Here is a 27,650-nt window from a genome sequence, read left to right as displayed (position 1 = left end):
CTTTTCATAAAAAGCAATGTCCACCCTTTAATACATGCTCTAGTACACAGGTGTGTGTCAGGGGGCTGCCCAGGACTTGGGGAGCCCCGCGGGCCCGGGATGTGCCGGTGCTCAGCATTCCTCATCTGAGTTGTCCTTGGCCCACCCGCTGACCTTTGAGGGGCCGGGGTTGGCCTGGGGGCCAGCGGGGGCAGGGACAGAGGCCGGGGCTGGGGCCAGGTTCACCCAGCCGGGCCCTCGGGGCAGCACGTGGCTTTCATTCAGTCTGAAGATGCGGTAGTTCTCATAGTGGACATTGTGTGTGATGTCCTTCAGGTCTTGGAGGTGGGAGCTGGGAGATAGGTGGTAGGTCAGCAGGACTTCCAGGGCATCCTCCAGGGTCCCCGCAGCCCCTCGGGCTCCCCACATACTCACCGGATGAGCAGGTCTCTCAGGAGGGGGAACTCACAGTGAGCCATGTTCTCCACTACAAGATACGGCACCAAACCCCTGAGTGCAGGCTCTGTTCCACGCCCCGCCCTCGGCCAGCACTGAGTAAGCACCTGCTGTATGCTGCACACCCCCTGCCACTGCCAGCCCTTCCCCACGTCTCCCTGTGTTAGCCCACCTCCCGTTTGTTAGTTCATTCATTCATTCACGGCTGTGTCCCAGCCCCTGGTACAGGTGGCTCCTATAAACAGCTGTTGAATCAGCAGGGCCTTCCTCTGCTCCCTCAGGTACCCCCTCCCATCCCACATTTCCTTCACTGTGCTTTTCCCACCTGTCCTTGTCTGGTCAGCTCTGTGGTACATAGTAGGCCCACAATCAATTCTAGTGAATGAATAGGGTGCCTCCTGGGTGCCAGGTATCACGCAAAGCAGAGGCTCTGCCCCCTCCAACCACCCTATGAGGTTGATGTTACAATGATACCCATTTGACTGTGAGGAAACTGAGGCCCAGGGTGTCGGGGAACTTGCCCGGGGCTTCTGAGCTGCACAAAGGAACTTGATCCCAGGTCTCTCTGTTTCCTGTGCTGGGCTCTGTGGTGGGTGTAAGGATGCCAAAGGCAACAGGGCTTTTCAACATGTTCTCCCCTGAGCCCTCGCCAGGGCCCCTGCACTGACCTTCAATGACGCCCCACTTCGTCTTCCGGCCCAGGACACACCTCCCATTCACAATGTGCTCTTGGTCAGCCCCGACCACAGCGAAGGGGATCCGTTCCTGCAGGGAAGGGACAAGATCGGAGGGTTGGCCCCACCCGGGAAGTGGAGAGAGAAGACACAGATATAGGAACCTGCAGGATGCTGTCCTTTGTGGGGAGAGAAAGTGATAGAAGGAGCACAGATATCTGAAGTCAGAAGACACAAAGTCTAATCAGTGTGCCTCAGTTTCCTCATCTGTAAAATGGGAGTCATGACAATACTGATGCAGGGCTCTGTGAATGTTTGGGAAGGATAATCTTGGGCTTAGCATAATGAAGGGGTTAGCAGAACAAGTCTTGGAAACCAAGTGTTACTCAGAGCTGCATTAGTGATATAATACTGCTCATGCCCAATTTCTTACCACCTTCAACCATTAACATGAGGGTTAAGAGATAATTTTGTACTATAATTTGAAAAGATAATGCACTTCTTAGTTCATAGCAGCACTATTTACAATAGCCAAGACATGGAAATAACCTAAATGTCCATTGACAGCTGAATGGATAAAGAAGATATGGCATATATATATATATATATATATATACACACACACACATACACACAATGGAATATTACACAGCCATAAAAAAGAATGAAATAATGCCTCTTGCAGCAACATGGATGGACCTAGAGATTATCATACTAGTTGAAGTAAATCAGAAAGAGAAAGACAGGGACTTCCCTGGTGGCGCAGTGGTTAAGAATCCGCCTGCCAATGCAGAGGACATGGGTTCAAGCCCTGGTCCAGGAAGAACCCACATGCCACAGAGCAACTAAGCCTGTGCGCCACAACTACTGAGCCTGTGCTCTTAGCCCGTGAGCCACAACTACTGAGCCTGTGTGCCTAGAGCCCGTGCTCCCCAACAAGAGAAGCCACCGCAATGAGAAGCACGTGCACCGCAACCAAGAGTAGCCCCCGCTCGCGGCAAGTAGAGAAAGCCCGCACACAGCAATGGAGACCCAAAGCAGCCAAAAATAAATAAAGTTATTAAAAAATGAAAGACAAATACTATATGATATCACTTATATGTGGGAATCTAAAATATGATACAAATGAACCTATCTACAAAACAGAAACAGATTCACAGACACAGAACAGATTTGTGGTTGCCAAGGGGGTGGGGTGGGGGAGGGATGGACTGGGAGTTTGGGATTAGCAGATACAAACTACTATATAGAGATTGGATAAAAAACAAGGTCCTACTGTATAGCACAGGGAGCTGTATTCAAAATCCTGTAATAAACCATAATGGAAAAGAATATGAAAAGGAATACATATATATATTTATAAACATGTATATATAAATATATATATACATATACATTATATATATAAAACTGAATCACTTTGCTGTATACCAGAAACTAACACAACATTGTAAATCAACTGTACTTCAATAAAAGAAATTTAAAGAGAGAGAGAGGACTTCCCTGGCTGTCCAGTGGTTAAGACTCCGCCCTTCCACTACAGGGGACATGGGTTCGATCCCTGGTCGGGGAAGATCCCACAGGCCGTGGGGCGTGGCCAAAAAATTAAAAAGAAAAAAAAAAGAAAGAGAGAATTTTGTAAACCAGGGGCTGGCAACCTATGGTTCCTGGGCCAAACCAGGCAAGTTCGTTGGCATACCGCCCCTGCCATTCATTTACTCTTGTCTATGTTGCTTTCATTCTACTACAGCAGAGTTGAGTAATTGCAACAAAGTCTAAAATACTTACCATAGTCTGGCCCTTCACAAAAAAAGTTTGCTGAGCCCTGTTGTAAATTCTGGTTGTTTACTTATTCGTGGCAGGAAGTGGAGATTAAACAGGCAAGTGCTGCATGTAGGTTTGTTTTTCTAAGAATTAGATTGTGATGGGGAATAAATTGATGCTAATAATAACTGTCTCTTGCACACTTATTATGCATCAGCCCATATTTGACCCTCAATAGATGTTATATATCTGGATGATTTATTGAGAGGTTAATTTGAATACATTCTCCTTTATTTCCCCCAGCACTGTTCCAGCTGTGAGCAGGCTGCTGTCTTTGCTGGCCTCAGGACAGAAAGCAGAAGGTCAAGGCTCTTTGAACCTTTCACAGGAAATACTGTTCATTGCTCCAATGGGGAGCGGAAAGAGGGAATGTGTGGAGAAACTGGATGCCAGACAAGAAGCAGGGCTTCCATGTACAGATGTGCAGTTTGTGCACTGCACAAAGGTAACTTACCATGAGGCTGTGTAGGGCTGAAATCCCATGCAGGCTCCCTTCTGTGAAGGAAGCTACTACCTTTCTCTTTTTCTTTTTTTTTTTTTTTTTGCGGTACGCGGGCCTCTCACTGTTGTGGCCTCTCCCATTGCAGAGCACAGGCTCCGGACGCGCAGGCTTAGCAGCCATGGCTCACGGGCCCAGCCGCTTCACGGCATGTGGGATCTTCCCGGACCGGGGCACAAACCCGTGTCCCCTGCATCAGCAGGGGGACTCTCAACCACTGTGCCACCAGGGAAGCCCCTACTGCCTTCTTCTAATTCAAGCTAAAGTGCTGTGTAGGTTAGCAGGGTCCCTGGGGGAGGGAGTGGAGGCCAGGTGTCTATGGATGAAGAATCCCAGGCCTCACCCAGGTGCTTTGCAGGATCCAGACAGACTGACATTGAATGTACCACAAGGACAGGAAGATGGGGGCTTGGAGGTGAAATTCAGTTGATTCAGAGAAAATGAAGATGTGAGCTATTTCCTTTCTTTCTCCCCCCCCTTTCTTTCTTTTTTTCTTTCTCCCTTCCTCCCTCCCTCCCTCCCTCCCTTCCTTCCTTCCTCTCTCTCTCTTTCTTCAACTTTACTGAGTATAATTTACATACCACAAAATTTGCCCTTTTAGAGGTACAGTTCAGTAGTTTCCAGTATTCTCACAAGTTGTGCAACCATCACCAAAATCTAACTCCAGAGCACTTTCATCATCCCAAAATGAAAGCCCGTACCCTTTAGCAGTCACTCCCCATTTTCCCCTAAACCTCCCGGCCCCTGGCAACCACAAGTCTATTTTCTATCTCCATAGATTTGCCTATTCTGGACATTTCATGTAATGGAATCATATAATATTTGGCCTTTTGTGTCTGGCTCCTTTCACTTAGCATCACATTTTCAAGGTTTATCCACATTGGGTTAGGGTTAGGGTAGGATCTATCAGAACTTTATTCCTTTTATGGCTAAGTAATATTCCCTTGTATGGATAGACCACATTTGTTTATCCATTCACAAGTTAATGGACATTTGGAATGTTTCCACTTTTTGGCTATTACAAATAATTCTACTATGAACATTTGTGTATGAGTTTTTATGTCAACATAGGTTTTCATTTCTTTGGGGAGTGGAATTGTTGGGTCATATAGTAACTTACTGTTCAACCTTGAAGAATTGCCAGACTGTTTTCCAAAATTGCTACACCATTTGATACTTCCACAAGAAGTGTGTGAAAGTTCCAATTTCTCCACATCCTTACTAACACTTGTCATTGTGTGTCATTTTGATACTAACTACCCTAGTGGGTGTGAGGTGGTATCTTATTGTGGTTTTGATTTGCATTTCCCTCATGACTGATGATGTTGAACAATTTTTCATATGCTTAGTGGCCATTGGTATAAATTCTTTGGGGAAATGTCTATTCAAATCCTTTGCCCATTTTTAACTTGGGGTACTTGTCTTTTATTGTTGATTTGTAAGAGTTCTTTATATATTCAGGATACAAGTCCCTTATCAGATATATCATTTGCAAACATTTTCTCCCATTCTGGGGGTTGTTGATATGACCTATTTCTTGCTCACCTTGAGTTTGTGGATGAGTGGAGATTCATACCTGCTAGAAATATATGAACTTTCCCCAAGTTGCAGAGAGAGACGAATCTTCAGATGGAAAGGATGAGTGGGAAGCACATCACCCAGCCTTGGTCCCACCAGCCTCCCCACCTCCCATGGCCTCCTACCCGGATCTTGCTATTGAGGATCTTGTCATTGATGTCCTCATCGAAGCACTGCTGTGGATACACCTCTATGCCGTGAGTCTTCAGGTTTTCCTGGATCTGGGGGCCACACACAGATGACCTCAGCCCACCTGTGCATTCTCCCCCACTCCACACCCCCACTGACCCCAGACTTGTCCCAGGTGCCCAGATTACCCTGTGCCTGAAGGCCTCTCGCTCCTCAATGGTCAGGCTGTCGGCCCGGGCGATCACAGGCACCACGTTCACAGTCCGGCAGAGCCGCCGCAGGAACTCAATGTCCAGGGGCCGCAGCCTGCTCAGGCGGGGCAGCGATGGCCGTGAGCATACGATGAGTGGGTGCCAGCCCGCAGCCCACCCCGGGGGTTCCTCCTCCTCTTCTTCTGCTCCCCACGCAGGTGGCCCTCTGCCCACTGGCTCAGCCACCTCACCAGTGCCCGGTGGGTGGCACGAAGTACACGCAGCAGTGCACTCGGGTGTCGGGGATGTGTCGCTGCCGGGTAATGAGGATCTCCTCCTGCAGGTAGTGCTCGTACTGCTCATTGATGTAGCCCAGGATGGGGTCCCAGCTGGGGTGGGAGATGGCTCAGCCTCAGAACCTCGCCAGGAGCCCCCCTCAACCTAGGTCCTCTGAGTGCTCTCCCCTTAGGATGACCAATTGCCCCGTTTGCCTGGGACACAGGAATTTCAGTCGCACACAACCTGAGGCCCTTGATCACCCAAGTACCAACCCCCGACACCCCTGCATCTTCAGAGAGACCCCTGCTTCCTCTTCCTCAGCTTCCTCTTCCGTAAAATGGGGACAGTAAGAGAGCACCTACTTTGTAGGGGAGGAGTGAGCATTAAAGGAGAGAAATTGCCGCAGCCTGGTTCAAACCACCAGGGACTCTCTCCCAATTGTTGCCAGGGTCCCTTCCCCCCACAGGGCTATTGTCAACACAGCGGCCAAAAAGATCCTTTTTCTGCTCAGCCTCCAGTGGTCAAAGAAAAGCCAAAGACCTTATGTTGCCCTACAAGTCCCTACCCCATCCCACTGCTGAGCTCTGCCTCCCCTCCCACCCCACCCCCACTTCAAGGCTTTTGCACCTGCCGCCCTCTGCCTTGATCACTCTGCTTAAAACTGCACTCCCCCACCAACTACAGCTCCATCCCCCTTTCACTCCCAGAAAGTGTCCTGTGTCGATGATAAAGAGTTCAGGTTCACCCTCCACAAAACTGATTAATTTTGTTCACTGTTTGCCTCCCCACACCCATGACAATATACATTTCATGCAGACAAAGATGTTCATCAGTTCTGTTCATTGCTGTATCCCTGTGTGTAGAACAGAGCTTGCACATACTAAGTGCTCGGTGAGGTGCTGTGTGCAGGGCTGGCTTCATGGGAGTGTGGATGGAGCCGGCACCCAGGGCTCTGAACCAAGAAGGGCCCACGCAGGGCTGAATGCTCTGCGGGTGTGGTCTTACAATTCTCAGTAATTTTTTTTTTTTTTTTTGCGGTACGCGGACCTCTCACTGTTGTGGCCTCTCCCATTGCGGAGCACAGGCTCCGGACGCGCAGGCTCAGCGGCCATGGCTCACGGGCCTAGCCGCTCCGCGGCATGTGGGATCTTCCCGGACCGGGGCGCGAACCCGTGTTCCCTGCATCGGCAGGCGGACTCTCAACCACTGCGCCACCAGGGAAGCCCCTTAGTAATTTTTGAATAAAGGCCCCCACAAGTTGTGCAGCCAGTCCCGATTGTGTGTGTGTGTGTGTGTGTGTGTTTGTGTTTCATCTCCTTGAGAGCCTAGAACAACTCTGCAAAGGGGATGTCGTCACCCCCAAGTTACGAAGAAGGAAGAGGAGGCTCAGAGAGCTTGCGTGGCCAGGCCCAGGTTATACAGCTGGGAAGTGGTCAAACCCAGGGGTCCTGACTCTGGAGTGTGGGCTTCTATCCCCCTGCCATACCATAGCCTCTATCGAGTGCTTCCAGGCAGCAAGCTAAGACCTTTACATACTTGACTCCTTTGATCTTGGGGGGAGAGTTGCACACACCCACTGTACAGACGAATAAACTGAGCCTCAAAGATGCCACAGCCAGGTGGCTCCAGGCCTGGATGTTTCCCAGAGACCGGAGGGGCAGGGGCAGGGGCAGCCAGGGCTCTGCCCTTCCCACCTCCCCGCCAGGACCTACCACTTGTCGTTGTTGATCTGGTCCCCGAAGCCGGGTGTGTCAGTCACTGTCAGCTTAAGCTTCACGCCGCTCTCCTCGATGACTGTAGGGGGAGAGCAGAGGGGCTGGGAGTGGGCCTGGGTGGGTGGGGTGGGGGTGGGGTGAGGGGGTGCTCACTCACCGTGGGTCACAGACTGCAGCTGCAGCGTCTGGGGTGTGGGCACCCCCAGGCCCGGCATGGTGGACTTCCACATCTTGGACTTGAAGAGTGTGTTCACCATGGTGGACTTGCCCAGCCCGCTCTGTCCTGTGAGTAATCACACGGCAGCAACAACTGTGGATGCGTTAGGCATGTTTCTGAAATTCTTAAATAAATGGTTTTGGAAAGTAAACTGTTTTCTAAGTATAACAAATACAGAAAAGCACGTATTATCGTAAGTCTCCAGTTCAATGCCTTCCCCCATTTTTTACTGAGGCAAAATTCATATAATAAAAAATTAACATTAACCATTGAAAGTGTACAATTCAGTGGCATTGGGTACATGCAGTGTTGTGCAACCACTACCCCTATCTAGCTCCAAAACATTTTCATCACCCCAGCAAGAAACCCTATATCCATTAGGCACTCAGTCCCCATTCCCCCTCCCCCCAACCCCTGGCAACCACTAATCTGCTTTCTATCTATGGATTTGCCTATTCTGGACATTTCCTTTTTCTTTTTGGCAGCGGCACTTGGCTTATGGGATCTTAGCTCCCCAGCCAGGGATGGAACCCGGGCCCTAGGCAGTGAAAGTGCCAAGTCCTAACTACTGGACCTCTGGGGAATTCCCTGGACATTTCATATAAATGGAATCTTGCAATAACTGTCCTTTTGTATCTGGCTGCTCCCACTCAGCATAATGCTTTCAAGGGTCAGCCACACTGTTGCATGTGCTAGAACTTCATACTTTTTCATGGCTAAATAATATTCCATCAGATGGATAGACCACACTGTGTTTATCCATTCATCTGTTGATGAGCAGGTCAATGCATTTTTACAAATTAAACCACCCATGTATGCAGCACCAGATAAAGAGACAGAACACACAGCTCCGCCCAAGACCACTCCTGCCTCCTCGCAGTAACTGTTAACACAGCTCCAGGGACAGCCACTCTTCTGACATCATCGGTAGGGAGCAGCGCTGCCCGCCCTCTACTTGGGGAATCACACAGCACGTGCTCTTTCATGTCTGGCTTCTTTTAGTGAGATTCCCCTATGCTGCCTGAGCTTGTAGATGGTCCATTCTCCCTGCTGTGCAGGCTTCTCAAACTCCGCCGACCACGCCCTGCAGTAGTAAACATCTTACATCACAGGGCAGGACACACTTTTGGGTCTAAAACTGAAACTGGGACTTCCCTGGTGGTGCAGTGGTTAAGAATCCGCCTGCCAATGCAGGCAACACGGTTTCGAGCCCTGGTTTGGGAAGATCCCACCTGCCGCAGAGCAACTAAGCCAGTGCGCCACAACTACTGAGCCTGCGCTCTAGAGCCCGCGAGCCACAACAACTGAAGCCCATGTGCCTAGAGCCCATGCTCCACAACAAAGAGAAGCCACCGCAATGAGTAGCCTGCGCACCTCAGTGAAGAGTAGTCCCTGCTCACCGCAACCAAAGAGAAAGCCCACACGCAGCAATGAGGACCCAATGTGGCCAAAAATAAATAAATTTTAAAAAATTAAAAAAGAACTGAAATTGTCCTTTGGGCTCTGCTATACAATATGGGAGCCACACCTGGCTATTGCCACTGGCAGTATGGCCATACACCAATCTGAACTGAGATGTGCTGTTGGTGTAAAAGAATAAACCATATTTTGCAGACTTGCTATGACAAAAACAACGTAAATGATCTCATGAATAATGTTTTATATGGATTACATGTCGAGATGATAGTATTTTTGGAATGTATTGGTTTAAGTAAAAAAGACGATTAAAAGTAAGTTGTCCTGTTTCTCTTTACTTTTCTAAAGGAAGCTACTAGGGAATTTAAAATTATGTATGTGGCTCCTATGACATTTCTTTTCTTTTTTTTTTTGGCCACGCTACGTGGCATGTGGGATCCTAGTTCCCTGACCAGGGATTGAACTCGGGCCTCTAGAAGTGGAAGTGCAGAGTCTTAACCACTGGACTGCCAGGGAAGTCCCCTTCTATGACATTTCTGTTGGGTACCCCCACCTTAGAATAATGCCCTTAGTTGGTGCTACACATTCTGACATTTTATGTTCCATTATATCCAGTTTATTTTGTGAGAAGTGTAGTTTTTGACCTACAACATTAATTTTGCATATATAAAAATGCAATTCCAGATAAAACTGACCCACGGGGAACTTCCTAGATGCCAGGCACTGTGCTAAGCCAGATGAGGAAACTGAGGCAGCGAGGGGTCAAAGGCCCTGTCCCAGGTCACACACTGGGGGTTGCTAAGGCCTGGGACCAGGATGAGTCTGGTGTTCCCTACTTCCTGCCACACATGGCCTCCCTTTTTATTGCTTTGTTTGCGTTTGGTTGGGGCTTCACGGTGATTTTTGTCTTTTCACAATTCAGTGTTTCCCAGATTTCCACCTACAACACTCTTGTGAGGTACGACTATCAGGCCCACTTTACAGATGGGGAGGCTGAGGCTCCGAGAGGCGATAGGTCCAGGCCCACAGGGTGGCGTCCATTGGTCTGTCCTCCTGTGAGCCCGAGGCCCCTCACTCACCAACGACCATGATGTTGAACTCAAACCCCATCTTCATGGCCTTGATCTTCAGTTGGTCCAGCACGGCCTCGATGCCCACGTAACCAAGCATCTCGCTGGGTAGGGTCCTCGGGCTGGAGGCCCGTGACGAGCTGCGGGAGGGGGACTGCCTCAGGGGGTCCATGGGGCTGAGGAACAACGATGCCTGTCATCCGGGTGGGGTGGGGAGAAGGGAGTCGCTGGGGCTCCAGAGGGGGACCACCCGAGTTCTCATTTCTGAACCCTGACTCTTGAGATCTGCTCCCAGGCACTCCCATATTTCATGCCCCCTCACCTATGCATCCCCCAAGTCCCCACTGCCCACGGGGTTTGTCGAGGGGTGCCTGGGGGAGCTGCCTCTCAGGGGAGACTGAATCCGCTTTCTGATATGCACCAGCCCCAGGGATCTGTCTCTCCCCACTCAGACTCTCCCGCAGTAGAGTGTGGCCGGCCTGGCAAAACTCAGGGGCTGGACCCATGGGGGACAGAGAGGGAGAGAAGCAGCCTCATGTGGCACCTGGTGGCCTTGGATCCCTGTGGGAGCCTTGGGGGGCTGCCCTGTCCTGGCAGACCCTGGTTATGTGCTGAGGGGGAGGGGAGAGGGTGACAGTTAACTGAAGAACCTGAGCTCCACCCCCTTCTTGTGACCCTACCTGGGGGCTCCTCTGCAACAGGGGGCTGAGAACAGGGACAGGTAAGCTACTCCACCAGGCCCTTTCGGGTCACTGCCCTATAACCCTCACAATGACCCCGCCCTAGATCTATAGACAGGAACCCCCTGCCCCCGCCCCGGGGAAGCACCTTTGCCCAAGGTCACTTAGCTGGTTAAGCGGCAGCTCTGGGCAGCAGCCAGTCCCTCTGCTTCCAAGTTCATGCCCCTTAACCACTCTGTTGGGGAAGCAAACCTGTGACCCATGGCCAGAAAGTACAACATCCATGTGTTTTCTTCGGTCTGTCCATTGTTGGCATCGTAGTGTTTTAAACTGCCAATATAGCCAGAGTTTTGTCGTGCAGAAGACTGTTTTAGGAGCCCTAGGATGTTAACTTGTTAATAATCATCAGAGTCCTGTGAAGTAAGTGCAGCTACTACCCCTCAGTTTACAGATCAGAGTCCAGTGAGTGAAAGTGGTTCAAGGTCACACAGTGAGGAAGTGGCAGGGCTGGGATCTGTGTCCACATGCTCACCCTCTGCAGCCTCTTTTCTTGTTCACACAAACCTCTAGATTTCTGGTGTATCTCAGAGATTATAAGCCTTGGCAACTCTGGGTCCAGCCTACAGCTGACACAAGCTGCCCTCTTTTCTTTTTCTTAAATTTATTTTTTGGCCACGTCACACAGCTTGCAGGATCTTAGTTTGCTGACCAGGGATTGAACCCCGGGCCCTGGCAGTGAAAGCGCCAAGTCCTAACCACTGGACCACCCGGGAACTCCCTAGCTGCCCCCTTTAGATGGGCTACGTGCTCTCCAGTTTGCCATAGCCCTCACCCCTCCCTAATGTCTCCCTAATAAGATGTTTCCTATACCAAGTTCATCTCAGTTATTTCGTTCTCACCTGTTTCCTGGCACCTGAGTTTGCAAGCCCTAAGCAATCCTCTGTTTCAGATGTTGGCAAATGTTTTCTGTAAAAGGCCAGATAGTATAGATTTTAAGTTTTGCTAATCATAAGATCTCTGTTGCAACTACTCTTCGGTTCTGCCGTTGCACTGGGAAAGCAACCAAAAGTAGATGGATGGGAGTGGCTGCGTATCAGACTATTTACAAAAGCAGGTGGTGGTTTGCCGCCCCCACTCTGCCCACCAGGACTCAGCAACTCTGCCCGATCTGCTCAGCTCAACTGTCCTGAGCCCCAGCAGCCTCTGTCCCTCCCTGCCCATGCCCTTCTGCTCCCCCACTTTCTACACATCTGAAGACAGAGGCTTAAACTTCACTTTCCAGGCTTGGAGGCCAGGAGTGGGGCTGGGCAGGACCCTGGGCAGAGACTGCCCTGAACGTGTGCCATTCCTGCTGGAGAACTCTCTCAAGCTACGCCACAGCTCTTGAGGGACATGGCAAGGCTGGCCTCCTCATCAACGCAGATGAGAACGTTCTGTGCGGATGACCAAACAGCGCTGCTGACACGGAGACCCACCTTGCACAAGAGGAGATTCCGTCTCTGGGAATGTCTCCTAAGGAAATAAGCCTCTATGCCCAGAAAACACTTTCTCCAGGAGAGGTGTCACGTGTGAGTGATGTAGGATCTGGAAACCTGGGGGGAAGATGCCCACAGGGACTGCGGACTGGAGGATCAGGTCTGCAGAAAGCAGGACCATTCAAGGCGCTCTTGGCCATGTGGACTGGGGAAAGCCAAGGGTAAAGTGAGCAGAGTGTGGATGGCAGGTGAACCCAATGTATCCAAAGAATCAAGACTGGAGGGAATCGTACCCACAGGTTGGGTGAGAGTAATACACAACCATTTAGTGCATTCATTGTGCCAAGGGAGTGTTTACATCAATTATTCCATTCAATCCTCAGCAGCCTGAGAAGGGGGAATACTCTCCATACACCCACTCTACAGATGAGGAAACTGAGGCAGAGAGGGGTCAGGGGGTGGGCCTTCGGTCACACACGGGTGGATGTTAAGGGCTGGGAGCAAGATCCAAGTCCGAGGTCTGACTGGCCTGAAATGCATCCTGCCATGGCCTCTATCCCATCATTGCTCTGCTTAGGTCCAAGGGGCTCTATGGGTGCTTTCTGTCTTTTAATGACTTGGAATATCCCAGATTTTCTTTAATGAGAATAAACAAGAAATGAGGCACCTGGGCATCTGGACAGGAAGACTGAGGGTCAGTGGGGAGAGGAAAGGACTGGCTCCTGCCCACTCGGCCAGGCCAAGGGGTGGGCAGGGGCCACAGTTGTTAAACCATCCCCCCTCCCCGCTTTTCATTTTTCAATTGAGGTAAAATTCACAGAACATGAAAATTAACTGCTAGCCATTTTAACGTGAACAGATCAGTGGCATTTAGTATTGATATATTCACAATGTTGCAAATCTGCCACTGCTACCTAGTTCCAAGACATGTTCATCACCCCTAAAGGAAATTCCATTACCACTAAGCACCCTATCCCCATCCCCCTGACCCTGGCAAACACTACTTTCTGTCTCTATCGATTTGACTATTCTGGACATTTCATATAAACGGAGTCACATACTATGTGGCCTTTTGTCCTTCTTTCACTCAGCATCATGTTTTCAAGGTTCATCCACTTTGTAGCATGTGTTAGTGCTTTGTTCCTTTTCATGGCTGAATAATATTCCACCACATGGAGAGACCATAATGTGTTTATTCATTCACCAGTTTGTGGATATTTTGGGGTGTTTTCACTTTTTGGCTATTATGAAAACTGCTGCTGTGAACATTTGTGTACAAGTTTCGGCGTGGACATGATTTAATCTCTTGGGTATATGTATCTAGGATTGGAATCGTTGGGTCTTATAATAAGACTATGCGTAACTTTTCAAGGGACCATTTTCCCCAGTGGCTGCGTCTCTACCCCCTTTTGCAATAGAAGTCATTTCAAAGTTACCCTCCCTGGGCAACAGGAATCTGAGATCTCAGAACAGGAATGGAGGGGATGGAGGGTGTAAGATGGGGATCCCAGCACAGGAGACTGTATTACATGGTGGTCAAGGGCTCTGGGAACTGACGGCTGGGTTCCAGTTCAGACTTCTCTGCTCACTAGGTGTGGTTGGAAGAATCATGGTGCCCAAAGAGTTCCCATCCGAATCCCTGGGAACCTGTGAATATGTTACCTTATGTGGCAAAAGGGACTTTGCAGATGTGATTAAGGATTCTGATGGGGAGATTATCCTGTGGGCCAGTGTAATCACTGGGGTCCTTATAAGAGGGAGGCAGGAAGAGCAGAGCCAGAGAAGGTGTGAGGATGGAAGCAGAAGTGGAAGTGATGGGGGTGGGGCATGAACGAAGGAATGTGGGTGGGTGGCCTCTAGAAGCTGGAAAAGCGGAGGAACTGGGACTTCCCTGGTGGCACAGTGGTTAAGAATCTGCCTGCCACATACATACAATGGAATATTACTCAGCCATAAAAAGAAATGAAATTGAGTTATTTGTAGTGAGATGGACGGACGGAGAACCTGTCATACAAAATGAAGTAAGTCAGAAAGAGAAAAACAAATACTGTATGCTAACATATATATGGAATCTAAAAAAAAAAAAGGTTCTGAAGAACCTAGGGGCAGGACAGGAGTAAAGACGCAGACATAGAGTAGACTTAAGGACATGGGGAGGGAGAAGGGTAAGCTGGGACAAAGTGAGAGAGTAGCACTGACATATATACACTACCAAATGTAAAAGAGATAGCTAGTGGGAAGCAGCCACATAGCACAGGGAGATCAGCTCGGTGCTTTGTTACCATCTAGAGGGGTGGGATAGGCAGGGTGGGAGGGAGACCCAAGAGGGAGGGGATATGGGGATATAAGTATACGTGTGGCTGATTCACTTTGTTGCACAGCAGAGACTAGCACAACAATGTAAAGCAATTATACTCCAATAAAGATGTTAAAAAAAAAAAGAATCTGCCTGCCAATGCAGGGGACACAGGTTCGATCCCTGGTCCGGGAAGATCTCACTTACCGTGGAGCAACTAAGCCCGTGCGCCACAACTACTGAGCCCGTGCTCTAGAGCCCGCAAGCCACGACTGCTAAGCCCGAGTGCCACAACTACTGAAGCCAGTGTGCCTAGAGCCCGTGCTCCGCAACAAGAGAAGCCACCACAATGAGAAGCCCACGTACCGCAACGAAGAGTAGCCCCCGCTTGCTGCAACTGGAGAAAGCCTGCGCGCAGCAGCGAAAACCCAACGCAGCCAAAAATAAATAAATTAAATAAATTAAAAGAAAAAAAAAGAAAGCTGAGGAATTGATTCTCCCCTAGGACTTTCAGGAGGAACACAGCCCTGCCCACTCATTTTAGACTCTGACCTCCAGAACTGTAAGATAATAAACTTGAATTGTTTTAAGCCACTAAGTTTATGGTAGTATGTTATAGCAAGAACAGGAAATGAATACATGTGTGACCTGAGCTAGTTGCTGAACTTTTCAAGGCCTCAGTTTTCACATCTGTAAAATGGGAATAGCAGTAATACCCACTTTAGGATTTCCATGAGGAATACATTAGGTACACGCATCCTTCAGGGATATTGTGGGTCCACTTCCAGACCACCACAATAAAGCGAATATTGCAAAAAAGCGAGTCACACAGCTTTCCCAGTGCATGTAAAGTTGTTTACACTATATTGTAGTCTATGAAGTGGGCAATAGCATTGTGTCTAAAAAAGACAACGTACGTACCTTGACTAAAAATTAGTTTGCTAAAAAATGCCAAAATAATTACAATGATAACATCAAAAATCACCCCTCACAGATTGCCGTAACAGATATAATAAAAATGAAAAAGTTTCCAAATGCTGTTGGAAAATGGTACCGACAGACTTGCTCAACTCAAGGTTCCACAAACCTTAAATTTATCAAAAATGCAACATCTGTGAAGTGCAGTAAAGTGTGCCTGTATAGCGTCAGGCACAGAGCCTAACATTAGCCAACATGTTTTCCCAGCGAGACCGTAAGCCCCACAAGGATAAGAAGGTGTGTCCACCTGATTTACAGCAGGTCCCCAGGGCCTGGGGGTAAGGGGGGAGGCGAGACAGCTCCAGGTGCCATGTCAGGGGCCCTGGGCTCCAAGTTCTGGGGAGAGAGCTCATTTGAGCGACCATAACCATCGTCTCACAAGCATCACTGTGAGGATTAGAATAGAGAAGGACCCCAAAGGCTGCTGCTGCTGCGCTGCCAGGAACACAGTCGCTGCCCAGGCAAGGGCGGTGGAACAGAAACATCTTCTCCCTCCCCTCCCTCCCTCCCCTCCTTTCTTTTTCACCTCCCTTCCTCCTTCCAACCTGCCACCATTTTTTTCTGTCTTTTCTTCATTCATGAAGGCAACAGCGGCTGAGTGTCTGCTGTGTTCCAGGTTGGCTGTCTGGTCTATTGAGAAAAATCTCTGGAATGAAGAGGCCGAGAGGCCTGTGGGCTCCTCCTTCCGTGCTGCACCTGCTGACTCACCTGAGCTCAGTCGGTGCCCCCATGGGCCCTGGGGGACTGGTGGGGGGCGGGGCTGGTTGCCAAGGCCTCAGGTGATGTGGACCCGGAAGCAGGAAGTAGTCTGTATTCCCAGGACCTAGCACCTGCTTGGCTGGGAGATCTCCAAGGCAGGTGGGGGCCCAGGGGTGGGGTTGCTGGGGGGAGTGGGCGGGGAGGAGCTTGCTCAGGCCAGGGCCAGGAGAGAAGTGGAAGAGAGGCTGGGGTAGGGGCTGGGGCCAAGAGGGGTGGTGTGGGAGGGCAGGGCCAGGGCTGCAGTGCAGGGGGGCAGGGATGCGGCAGCCCCAGGATTCTGAGGTGGCCCTCTGGGGGGCTGGAGCAGGCGGTGCCCAGGACCATCCAGCTGAGATGGTCTTGTTAACGGAGAATGTGGAGCAGGAGCTGAGCGCCACAGCCCAGCAAGTGCTGGGGAAACTGTGGAGCCACCAGCTGTTCCAGTCCGAGTGGGACACCGGTGCCTTCATCATCTTCCTCGTCTTCCTCGGTGAGTGTGGCTTGGCCTCTGGCCCCCGGCAGCCTCCCAGGCCGAGGGCCATATCTGGATACCCATCCTGCCCACAGGCGTCGTGGCGCTCCTGCTGCTGGTCGTTTGCATCCATTGCTGCTGCTGTGGCTGCTGCCAAAGCCACTCCTCCAGGTCCCAGAAGGTGAGCCCGGAGCACCAGGGCCAGGCCGAGAAGGTGGCGGTGGGGTGGGGTGGGGTGGGGCGGGCCGGGGGCCGAGGAGTGAAGCCACCAGCCCGTGTGCCTCTCTTGCAGAAACACGCCGGGGGATTTGATAACCTTGCCCTGGAGCCTTAATGCGGAGAGTTCTTGCTCCCCTGCCTTTGTCCTGCTGGGCAGCAATAACAATGCCTTGTTCAGCCAAAGCCTGAGTCTGGAGTGTATTCTGAGCCTCCTGTCACGGTGGGCAGTGTAGGCCCCCACTGCTTCATCCAGATGCCCCCTGTGTCCCTCACAACCTTCAGATGGCATGACTGTCACCAGGAGACCTCGGGTGATATGCTGCAGCCACCGAGCGGCTGCCCATTCACCATCCCATTCGGCCCCTTGGAGGCCAGGGGTTCAGTCACTGGGTACTCGGCCCAGCTCCTGACTATCAGGGACCCCTGGCCAGGTCCCTACTCAGACAGACAGACAGACAGAAGGGCTCCAGGCAAAGTCGGATGATCTTTATTTCTTGAAGGCCCTGCCAGGGTTGCCAAGCGAACACAGTCAAGGGCACTACAGCTCATGGTGGGCAGCTTCTGTCCTCCTTCCCCAACTCAGAGCTTAGGGCCACCACCCACTCCTCAGGCTCCAGTGGGAGGGGGTGTGTGGCTGCCCCTTGCCATCCTGGAGGACAGGCTGCGAAGAGGGGAGGAAGGAGAGCCCTGGGCCTGGCCCCAGCCTGAGTCCAAAGGTTCCTGCCTTGGGGCGAGGGCAGGGCTTGGACTATAGGCTACCTTGAAGCTCCGCCTTCCTGACCTCCCCCATTCAAAACAAAAAGCACGCCAGTGTCACTTCCTCCCAGTGGGTCCAGTGTTCAGTCCCATCTGTGCAGATGTGACAGGCAGGGCAGGGTGAAGAGGGAAATAAATAGCCCGCAGTGCCGAGCTCTGGTCGGCACTTTGTGTGTGTGGGTGCGTGCCTGTGTGTTTATGTGTGTGTGTGTGGGGGGGGGGGGGACAGGGACTCCCTGGGCAGGGGCCATTCCCAGGGGGACAGGCTCTTGGGCGCTCTGTTCAGAAAGGCCTGTAGCTCCAGTAGCTGGAGAACACAGAGATCTGGGGAAGGAGGGAGATGGGGGGACATGGTGAGTGGTGGTGCTAGGGGATCTGGCCCCTGCTGCACCCTCTGTGACCCAGGTGAGATTTGAAGGTCATCCAAGGGCCATGTGTCAGGAAGAGGATACTGTTGCCAAGCAACACCATGGCCCACCTGTTTGGGGTGTGCAGAGGGTACGACAGATCTTAAGATTAGGGGGCCCTTTAGAGGTGTGCCGCCCCAAAAAAGAAGGGGCTAAACAACCTGCTGTTTGGCTGGCCTAATCTGCGTGAGGCCCAGCCCGGCCCTGACCGCCCCCATGTCCCTACCTTATCCTTGAGCTGCTGGCAGAGCTGCAGGGAGACGGTGAAGAAGACGAGGGCATCGTTCAGCCATGGGATCACACACTCCACCTTGTGCACGTGGCTCACCTCCAGACGCTGTGCACCCCACTCGCTGTGGGGAGATGGGAGGGTCCCTGAGGGCAGTTCAGCCGGCCAGGACCCCATCCCCTGAGGTGCAGACGGGCGAGGGCGCTCCAGGGACCCCTCCCAGGCAGGGTACTTACAACATGGCCCCGGGGCTGTGAAGCAGGGCACCTCCAGCTGGGCGGAAGTTCTAGGCAGAAGAACATCAGACTGGGTCAGGCCTGGGGCCTAGGGCGGGCAGGGATGGGGTGGGTGGGGTGCTCACCTTGGTGGAATTGGGCTGCAGGGCATGCAGCTGGTACACGGTGAGGCAGAGCTTGTTGAGGCTGATGTAGACGTTGACCAGCAGGTCGGAAGGCAGGGCGGGGGCGAACATCCGCTGTGGGGAGGGGGGCCGGGCAGGCAAGGGGGATGAGGGCTGAGCAGGCACATCTCACGCCCGCCCCTCCAACCACCCCAGGGACTCCCAGTCCCCATCCCATGGACTGGGGCTTCCAGTGTCTTCTCAGGTACCACAGATAGCTTCCTGCACCACTGGGCTTGGGACCCACTGATCCAGATCAGGGGGGTACATATCTGGGGGATGCAGAATGGAAGCCAAGGACCCCATCCCAGAAAACTGCACATAGGACTCTGTCGACAATTTGGGGCTTGCAGGACCTCCTGGCACCCCTGTGTCCCTCCCGGGCGCGAGCTGGGCCCCTCTGTGGGGACCGCCTCTCCTGGAGCAGGGGCCGGCCTGAGGCACCACTGACCGTGAGGCCGCTGGCAGCGATCTCAGGCAGAGTGAGGGTAGCTGGAGTGGTGAGCCGGTTTCGGGCTCTGGTCAGCTGCAGCATCACGGCATCCATCAGCTGGGGGAAGGGGGCTGGTCACAGCCGCTGTGAGGGCAGCGGGGCCTGGTCCTGATCCCCTCCCCCTCCCCACCCCTGTGTCAGTAGCAACAAAATTATGGTAGCTCTTAGCTCCTTCCATGGAGGTCACAGTCTCTAGGGCCTGAACCCCTGCAGCACGGGGCTTGTTAAAGATGCAGGTAATTGGGCTCCAGCTGGGGGTCGGGGGCAGGACAGAAGGTTCTACTGCATGGGATCCTGGGTATTGGTCCAATGGGGAATAGAAGATACCAGAAGTTAGTCCCAGGGGCACGAGGGCGTGGTGGATGAGGGTACAGGCAATGAAGGAGCTTAGAAGAAGGGACTCTAATTCAGCTTGGGTGCAAGGGGCCATGGAGGGCTTCCTCAAGGAAGAATTGGGATGGCTAAGTTGAGGCCTTATGGTGGACACCAGCCCCATTTTCAAAGGTGAGGAAACTGAGGCTCCAAAGGGTTAAGGTCACACAGCTAGGGAACGGTGGAACCATCTGCACTCATCCCTTCCCTTTGTCAAGGAGCAAAGCTTTGGCTCGAACTCAGAGCCCCAGTTTCCACTGCTTCCAGCCATTCATCCAGCTGTTGCCATGGTGCTGGGGTCACCTGGCTCCAGGGAAAGGCACAATTACTGGGTGGAGGCATGGGGGCTGCACATTACACCCCAGAGAGTGGTCACAGTTCTGAGAAAGACCTTAGTCCATCTGGTTTCAAATTTTCATGAGGTCCAGAGAGGATAGGTGAACCACCTGAGGACACACAGCAAGTCAGGCGCAGAGCTAAAGCATGAACTCAGGGCATCTGAGCTCATCTTGTCTCTCCACACCACATGAATTCACTTTGTTAATTACAAAAGTTTTTCTGTTGCTGGTACTAAAACCTGTAGCTACTGTTTACCAAGCGTTTACTAGAGACCACTTTACCTGCATCATCACGATTGGCAGTCACTACAGCTTGTCCCCCTTTTACAGGTGAGGCTACTGAGGCACAGAATAGCTAAGTGAGTGACTTGAGGTTGCACAGCTCATAGTGGGGCCCCTGGGATCAGAGCCCAGGGCTGTTTCTGGAGCCTGGGCTGTGAGCCTTTCAACTGTGGCTGGATGGACATGTATACACTGAGAGGTGAAGGGTCAACCATTGGCTACATCTGAGAATGTGGGGGCAGAGCTCTCCAGGGGCCCAGTCAGAGGTCAGGGAACCTGGCTCTCCCATCCCTACGGGCAGCTCACCTTGAGGACCTCTGCTCCTGTCCTGAACTGGTAGCTCTCCTCCCGGTTGGCAAGGAGGTAAATAGCTTGGCTCACGTGGTTCCTGGCGTCCTGGATCTAAAAACAGCACCCAATGAGCAGTTAGTGGGCTGGGCCTCGGCAGGGAGAGGAACCAGCTTCACAGCAGCCACGTCCCTGGGGGCCCCAGCCTACGGACCCCCACCCTGAGGGCCTATCCTCCTAGGAGGGGCAGGGTGGGTGCCGCCTTCGGGCCAGGCCCTGGCTGGGTGCTGTGAGTCAGGCTTGGTCCCTGGCCTCATGTGGCTCACTTTCCAAAGGAGGACAGAGGATAATAGAGTAAAGGCACAAGGTAACAGACGGTGCAACTTGCACAAGGAAACAAACGGGGTGATGAGCGCGGTGAGGGAGAGGCTCCAGGGAAGCGACTCTTGAGCTGACACTCGTGTGATGAGAAAAGCTGAGGGAGTGGACTCCGGGCAGAGGGACAAGCCCGAGCAAAGGCCCTGAGGTGGAAACAGCTGGTGGCCAGTGAGAGGAGAGAAGGAGGGGACAGAAACCAGGCCCAATCACATAGGTGCTGTTAGGAAGCATGGACTTGGTCTCCAAGAGCCAGGGGAAGCCCCTGGAAGCTCTGGGCAGGGAGTGACTTGTTCAGGGTATCCCTGTAGTTCCCGCTGGGCTGGGGGCCTACACATAGGACAGGCTAGGAGACCAGGCACTGCCCACCACAGCTGTGCTGCTAGGAAACACCTTCCCAAGCCTGCTGTGGCTGCAGGTCCCCACAGTGGCCAGCCCAGGAGGCCTCAGCGCTGCAAGGGGCTGCCCCTGCCTGCCCTTGTGCCCCTGAGTCGTGGCTGGGGAAGGGCCCGGTTACCTGCTGCAGTTTCCACTGCTTGTCCTCCCTGAAGGCAAAGTGCAGCAGCTGGTTGTTCCTGGGCATCTTCAGGTTCACGTCCTGATGGGCAAGAGCAGGATAAGCTGGGCAGAAGGATGCCCTCCTGCTTTTGGCCACTCTGAGCCCTTGAGCCGGGGGCAGAAATGGGGTGTGTATGGTGGTTCAGGCCACAGCCACTACATGGGGCAGAGGGCCTCTCAACACCCTGGCCATTTGGGGAGTGAACAGGGAGGTCAGGAAACGAACTCAGGCCCAAGAGGAACCACGAGAAGTGAAAGGGAAAAGAGCCAAGAAAGGGGAAGGCGGCTTCGTCTGGGAGGAAGCGTGTAGCTGTGGGCAAACGGAAAACATGTGTACATGCCAAGTGACGGAACGCCCACCCGAGGAGAGGGACCTTCCTCCAGGCCTTGGCACCTGCCACAGGGTCAAGTGCAGCTGGAGCTCAGATGTTGGCTGATTGCACTTTGATCTGGGGCCAGCCTAATCCTGCCAATGCCCACGCTTCCTGGGGCCCAGAATCCAGGTAGGGCCAGGTAGCGCTGTGTGCAAAGCATTCCTCCCCCCTTCCTGCACCTGTCACTGAAGCCACACACCAATCTCATGAGCGGATTAGGGAGGGTGTCATTTTACAAACGAGAAAACTGAGGCCCAGAGAGGTCAAGGATCCTGCCCAGAGTCACACAGCTGGCTGGCGGCAGAGCTGGGATAAGCAGGAGGCCCCCACGCTCTTCCCCACTGGGTCCTGTGGCAGCATGGGAAGGGGAAGAGGGGCCGGGAGACTCACCGCCTGGCTCAGTGCATCCCCTTGCAGAGTCAGCACGCCCTTCACCTGGTCTGTGCTACAACACGTGGGAGTCAGAGCAGCGCCTGCGGCTGCCCCTCCCACCACCCCATCCTCCCAACAGGCCGTCCCTGGCTGTCACAGGATGGTCCAGCCCGTCCCACTGCATATCCTCTGGACGTTGGAGCTGAAATCAGTCTGCAGGGCAGGGCTGTGCCACCTGTCCTAGAGGGTATCCCAACCCCTCCCCAAGAACCCACCCCCAACCCAGCCCAAGCTCACCCACAGCTGCCCAGGATGAAGTTCTCCTGCTTTGTGAACCCCTCGGTGCCTGAGCCCGGCAGAGTAAAGCGGAGAGAGGCCTCCTGCAGAGGGGAGTTGGGGTAGAGCTCACCCACTCCAGCCTAGCCATGTGTCCAGGAGCCCCACTCCCAGGGCCCCTCCCCCATAGCCTGAGTTTCAGGTCCTACCTGAGCCGATACCTGCTCCTTCCACACTCCCTGGGAGCTTATTGTGTGCCCAACCCGGGGGAGAGAACCGAGAGATACCCTCCCGGCTTGGGTAAGGTTTGGAAGTGAGGAGCAAAGTCAGGGGAGACAGTAGTCATGGCAACCTACAATTTTGGCTTTACCAGGCACTGCCTGGACATTTTTTTGTGATTCTATTGGCTTTATTTTATCACAACAGCCCTGAGGCCGGTACTAGTATCTTCTTTTGGCAAAGGGGAGGCCCAGAGAGATCGAGTACTTGGCTGAGGTCAAAATGCTGGGTCCTTCAGATCTGAGGTTAAATGTCAATTCCAAAGGAGGCCTTCCCCGACCCCCGGGGCCGCGCTCACAGGGCTGCTTGTGGAATTGGGTAATTATCTGCTACTGCTTGCCTCCCGGCTAGACTCTTAAGTCCTCTGAGGGCAGGGCCTGGTCTGAATACCGCGCGTTGCGTACACAGTCGGCGCTCGGGCGGCAGCCGCGGGAGGCCGGGGAAGGAGCCGCGCTGGGGGAGGGTAGGGAGGGTGGGCGCCCGCACAGGCCCTCAAGGCGCGTTACCTTGAGGATGTCCTGCAGCTGCCTCAGCACGGCGTGCACCTCGTCGTGCAATAGCCAGCGAAACTCCTCCTCCTGCGGGGACAGGCCCGTAGTCAGCTGCCCGGGACCGCCGACCCCCGCCCCACCCCGCCCGCGAGCCTCACCAGCACCGCCCGCTCCGCCGCCGTAGCTGCCATCACGGTCGCCATCACCGCCGCTCGCTGCCCAGCGACCGTCACCGGCCCGCCGTCCGCTCGCCGCTCAGTCCTCCGTCGCGCCCGGGCCCACCCCCCGCCGCCGATTGGCTGCGCGGGCGCCCGCCCCGCCTCCAGCTCGCGACGCTGTGAGCACCCCGGAACCCGCCTGCTCCGGCTCGCCCGGCACACCGCCCGTACCAACCGCGGGCGCTGAGCACTCCGGCGCCGTATCCATCGCTACTGTCGGGCCGGAGCGCCGGGGACGCTCGTCCCGCCCCTTCTCGGCCCTGATAGGGCGCCCTGCTCCGCGCACACTCACCGATTGGCCGGCCCGATAGCTTGCTCTCGCCGCGTCCGGCGATTGGCCGACGGGGAACCTTGTTTCCGCCCGATCTCGCCTCCGGCCCACTAGTTCCGTCGGTCCGGGAGGGAATAACGCGCGGACCCTACAGTCCCGTCGCCGTGCTGAAGAGGCCGCCGCTCCGCTCCACGCCGGGCCCTACCCCTCCCACCACCGCACGGCGCTCGATGTCTGGGCGCAGACCACCGCCAAGGTCACAGTTGTGTTAACAAGAAACGTTTTTATTTTGCTTGCAGTAGCTTTTTGTTAATTGCACAAAATCATGTTTTATTTTTGCCATTTAAACATTATCACACAATCCTATTCTGAAAGACAAATGTTCATTAAAAACAAAGCAAAAATAAAAATTCACAACCTTAATTACCTAGAAGATTTGTCATTTAAAGGAGGTTTAAAGGAAAAAAAAAAGGGTGGTGGAGGAGGGGCTTTCTTACAAGCTTTTTCACAAGTGTCACATTTTTTCCTTAAAAGGGAAGGATTTCAAAACAAAGGTGAAATAGCTTAAACAAATATTCATAAAAAGGAACTTTACAGAATTGTCAACAATATTAAGACAACATTGACTAACCAGTTTCATTACAGCATCTTCCCCCACCCCCACCCCCTAGTGTCCGGCTAGGACTAGCACAGGCTTTGTGTTCAGACAGAAAAGAATTCAAAATCCCAGTGAAATTAACAACTGTGCCAAAAACCACGGGCATCTCCCCTGCCTTCCACCCATGTCTTCTGAGATCCCCTGACCTGGGTTCTGATCAGTGGAAAAGGGCCAAGGCTGTGAGGGGGAGGGGCCCCACACCAGCGTGGCCACCTCATTGTTTATCATCACATATTCACTATAATTGCTGACCTTCTGCGGTGTGACTTTGGAAAATCCAACCCATGCAGAGGGAGAAAACACTGACATCCTTTAGGTAACTTCTCCTTGTTCTTATGCCACATTCCAAGCCCCTCTGGTCCCCTATCCAAGGAGAAATGCTAGGGTCTCGAGGATGTCTTAGATCTGCCTCTGAGGGTCAGGTAGCTCTGGTTCAGTCAGGCCTAGTTCTCCTCTTCCCTCCCAACAGACCCCAGGACCCTGAAAGCACCGAAGACCAAGCTGCTGGCTGAAGTGCAGACACTCATTCCTGTTTCAAGAGCTGAGCCTAAGAAATGGTCATCGTTGGTCAGGTTGGGTCTGGACCAAAGAAGGAAGAGACAGAAAGCAATACTGTCTCCATGAGAAGAAAAGGGGGAGGGGAGGAGAATGGAGAGAGGTGGGCATGCAGGGAACTTGTGCAGGGATGGGCTGGAGAAGGTGGGACTGCTGTGAGGGGATGTGGGTCAGAGTGGCTCTTCAGAACCAGGTGAAGGGTCTGTGGCGTAATGGAAATAGGAAGGAACCCCATACCCCTCCCTCTTCAATCCTCAGTGCTGGCCCTCAGGACCCCCTTCCTAAGGACTGGAATGCAAATCCAAATACTACAACAGCCTGGTGAGGAGTGAGCACCCTTACACCAAAGCAAGGAAGTCTGATCCCAGCCCAGGCTCCACAGTGACGGTGACTTCCGGGCAGGTGCTGAACAGCAGTGAGGAGAGGGCTTCTGTGAAGCTCACCTAGGGGCGGGCTGTTTGCTGCTTTCCCTGGAAAGCCAGAGCCCTGTCTTCGCTTGACTCTGCCAATCCCTTTTCAGCTCACAAAGGCATTTATGGAGAGTTGGTTGCACATTGGTAGCTTAAACATGACAATCCTCATCAGCTGGTCACCTGAGGTTGGAGGGCCCATGGGACCCTCGGTTTACAGTCTGCTGGCTCATCTTGGCCCAGAGCCTCTCTCTGCGTGGGATCCAGTGGGGGACAGTGGACAGAACCACAGCCTCTTCGTTGTGAGGGAAGCAGTGGGAAAGCTTCCACTTCTCACTGCTGATTCTAGTTCCTCAGCTGGAAGGGGTTTGAGATAAGACAGCTTGGAAAAAGGGAAAAAAAAAAAAAGCCAGGCAGCAGTTTCTGGGCAGCTTCTATCCTGGGGCGAGAGCCAGTATGGTGGGGGGTGTGTCTGTGTGTGTGCGTGTGTGTGCGTGTGTGTGTGTGTGTGTGTGTGTGTGTGTGTGTGTACACACAGCCACCTAGTCCAAGGCCGGTGCCCAGCTCAAGAGCTTTCCCACAGGCCAATCCTGCTGACACCCCTCCCCTCTCCAGGACCTCTAGGGGAGGAGCGACGCTGTGTGCTGTGCTGATGGCAAGTCTCAAAGTCTGTAAAAAAGAAGATGGAGACAGGTGGACTGGTCCAGAGTTAAGTCCCAGGACCCCAACTCCATGTGAGGAAGAGGGGGTCAGAGGGAAGATGGGGGGGTGGGGTCAAGGGCTTAGTGTATATAGGCTCGGTACACGGCAGACATGTCATTGTCAGACTGGTCCAGTGCCTTGGCTCTTTTGTACACCTGGAAAAAAACGACATGGGCTTAGTCTGGCCACAAAGCTGACTTACAGACACAGATCTGCTTCCGAGAGGCGGTTCTCGATGTGGTTAGGTAGGTAGGTTCTGGAGTCTAGGCTGTCTGGGCATGACTCCTGGATCACCCACTGACTGGCCTAACCTTGGACAAAGTGCCTCAGTTTCTCTGTGTCTCCACCACTGCTTCTTGACTTTATGGAGAAGGTAACAGGGTTATTGTGAGGATTAATGGAGTGAGGAATATAAAGGGCTCAGAGGCAGGGCTCAGCATTGTTAGTAGTTATAATCATGTTCCTTCCTGCTCCAAGGACTTCCCATGTTATTCTCTGGGCCACTGTCCCTGTCCTTCCCTCAGCATTGGCTGGCTCCTTCCCAATCAGCTCCAAGGCCTTTCCTGACCATCCCATTTGAAGCAGCAGCTGCACCACTTTACCCAGCCACCTCCATCCCTTTACTCTGTTCCACTTTATTCATAATTCTAACCTTCTGCAATTCTTACTTGTTTAAACATTTATGTGCTTACTTTGTGCCTCCTTCCATTAAAATGTAAGCTCCATAAGGAAAAGAAGGGGCTGCACCCTGTGTCCCCAGAGCCTAGCATGGTGCTTGGCAATTAACAGCCACCCTAAAGGTACTAGACGAATATGAAAGAGTGTGAGAAAAATTAAAAAGCCATCATTTAACAAGGGCAGCACAACATCCAGTCATGTTGAAAAAATGCAGCTGGACACAGGTTCCTCCCACACAGTTGGCTGCCTGCATTTTTTTCTTTTTCTAAACATGATGTCCACTACAGCTCAGGTGTAGCTGTCAACTCAGAATGAAGACTAAATAAAGACCTTTTGAGATAAATGAGAACTAATCATTGCCAGCAAACCTGCATTCAGGAAATGCTAAAGCAAGTTCTTCCAGCTGAAAGGAAAACAATACCAGAGAGAAATTCAATTCTTCAGAAAGGAAAGGAAAGTACTGGAAATGGTAAATTAGAGAAATATGAACTTATTTTTTCTCTGAATTTCTTTAAAATACATATGACTACTTAAAGCAAGACATTCTGACAATGGTGGGTTTAAAACAAAGACAAATGTAACACATAGGACATCTGTACTCTAAAGCAGGGGTTCTCAACCCGGGATCATTTTGCTCCCCACCTGGAGTGACATTTGGTAATGTCTGGAGACACCTTCTATGAACTGAGGGGGTGCAACCGGCATCTAGTGGGTAGAGGACAGGAATGCTGCTGAACACCCTGCAGTGCACTGGAGAGCACCCACATCAAAACGTCAATAGTGCCCAGGTTGAGAAACCCTGCCTTAGAAGATGAGGGAGGGAGAGGTAAATGGATCTACATTTTATGTAAAGAGGTCTAATCTAGGATGTGAAATTAAGGATGTGTATAGCAATCCTTAGAGCAAAGACAAAAATGATGCACTGTTAAAAAGCCAATAGATAAAATGGAATTAAAAATATATATATTTATTTATTTGGCTGC

General features: G+C 52.4%; 4 protein-coding genes across 7 annotated transcripts in view; 1 reads left to right on the top strand and 3 right to left on the bottom strand.

Annotated features, from left to right (window-relative positions):
- Positions 1–30: 30 nt before the first annotated feature.
- Positions 31–11,649, bottom strand: SEPTIN12 (septin 12). The gene is made up of 11 exons (XM_082671044.1): positions 11,607–11,649; positions 10,856–10,942; positions 10,037–10,203; positions 7,482–7,607; positions 7,322–7,403; positions 5,582–5,719; positions 5,328–5,445; positions 5,136–5,231; positions 1,104–1,200; positions 415–466; positions 31–331 (listed from the first exon to the last, which is right to left on the bottom strand). The coding sequence occupies exons 3-11, from the start codon at positions 10,197–10,199 to the stop codon at positions 112–114; spliced, it is 1,092 nt and encodes a 363-aa protein (XP_082527170.1). The 5' UTR covers positions 10,200–10,203; positions 10,856–10,942; positions 11,607–11,649; the 3' UTR covers positions 31–111.
- A 4,339-nt stretch (positions 11,650–15,988) lies between these two features.
- On the top strand, positions 15,989–17,055 carry SMIM22 (small integral membrane protein 22). The gene is made up of 4 exons (XM_082670815.1): positions 15,989–16,314; positions 16,523–16,684; positions 16,762–16,847; positions 16,959–17,055. Exons 2-4 carry the CDS (start codon positions 16,549–16,551, stop codon positions 16,998–17,000), a joined length of 264 nt encoding a protein of 87 aa, XP_082526941.1. The 5' UTR covers positions 15,989–16,314; positions 16,523–16,548; the 3' UTR covers positions 17,001–17,055.
- Positions 17,056–17,854: 799 nt separating this feature from the next.
- On the bottom strand, positions 17,855–23,450 carry ROGDI (rogdi atypical leucine zipper). Of its 3 annotated transcripts, XM_082670617.1 has the most exons (11): positions 23,334–23,450; positions 23,191–23,262; positions 22,427–22,509; positions 22,148–22,202; positions 21,343–21,423; positions 20,469–20,564; positions 19,129–19,227; positions 18,639–18,752; positions 18,514–18,563; positions 18,275–18,401; positions 17,855–17,965 (listed from the first exon to the last, which is right to left on the bottom strand). In XM_082670617.1, exons 1-11 carry the CDS (start codon positions 23,376–23,378, stop codon positions 17,924–17,926), a joined length of 864 nt encoding a protein of 287 aa, XP_082526743.1. In that variant the 5' UTR covers positions 23,379–23,450; the 3' UTR covers positions 17,855–17,923. The 3 variants fall into 3 exon arrangements, with proteins under 3 accessions (XP_082526743.1, XP_082526744.1, XP_082526745.1); XM_082670618.1 differs by lacking the exon at positions 19,129–19,227; XM_082670619.1 differs by lacking the exon at positions 19,129–19,227 and having other exon boundaries at positions 22,148–22,197.
- A 477-nt stretch (positions 23,451–23,927) lies between these two features.
- Positions 23,928–27,650, bottom strand: part of GLYR1 (glyoxylate reductase 1 homolog) — a 36,421-nt gene continuing 32,698 nt past the window's right edge. For both annotated transcript variants that reach the window (XM_082671691.1, XM_082671692.1), the window contains exon 16: positions 23,928–26,144. In XM_082671691.1, the coding sequence (XP_082527817.1) occupies positions 26,070–26,144 (75 nt within the window). In that variant the 3' untranslated portion in view covers positions 23,928–26,069. The remainder of the gene's footprint in view (positions 26,145–27,650) is intronic.

The sequence above is a fragment of the Grampus griseus genome, assembly GCF_964374135.1.
Source record: "Grampus griseus genome assembly, chromosome: 14".
Lineage (NCBI taxonomy): Eukaryota > Metazoa > Chordata > Mammalia > Artiodactyla > Delphinidae > Grampus > Grampus griseus.
Note: the sequence above shows the minus strand (reverse complement) of the source record. Positions and strands in the feature narration are given on the sequence as shown.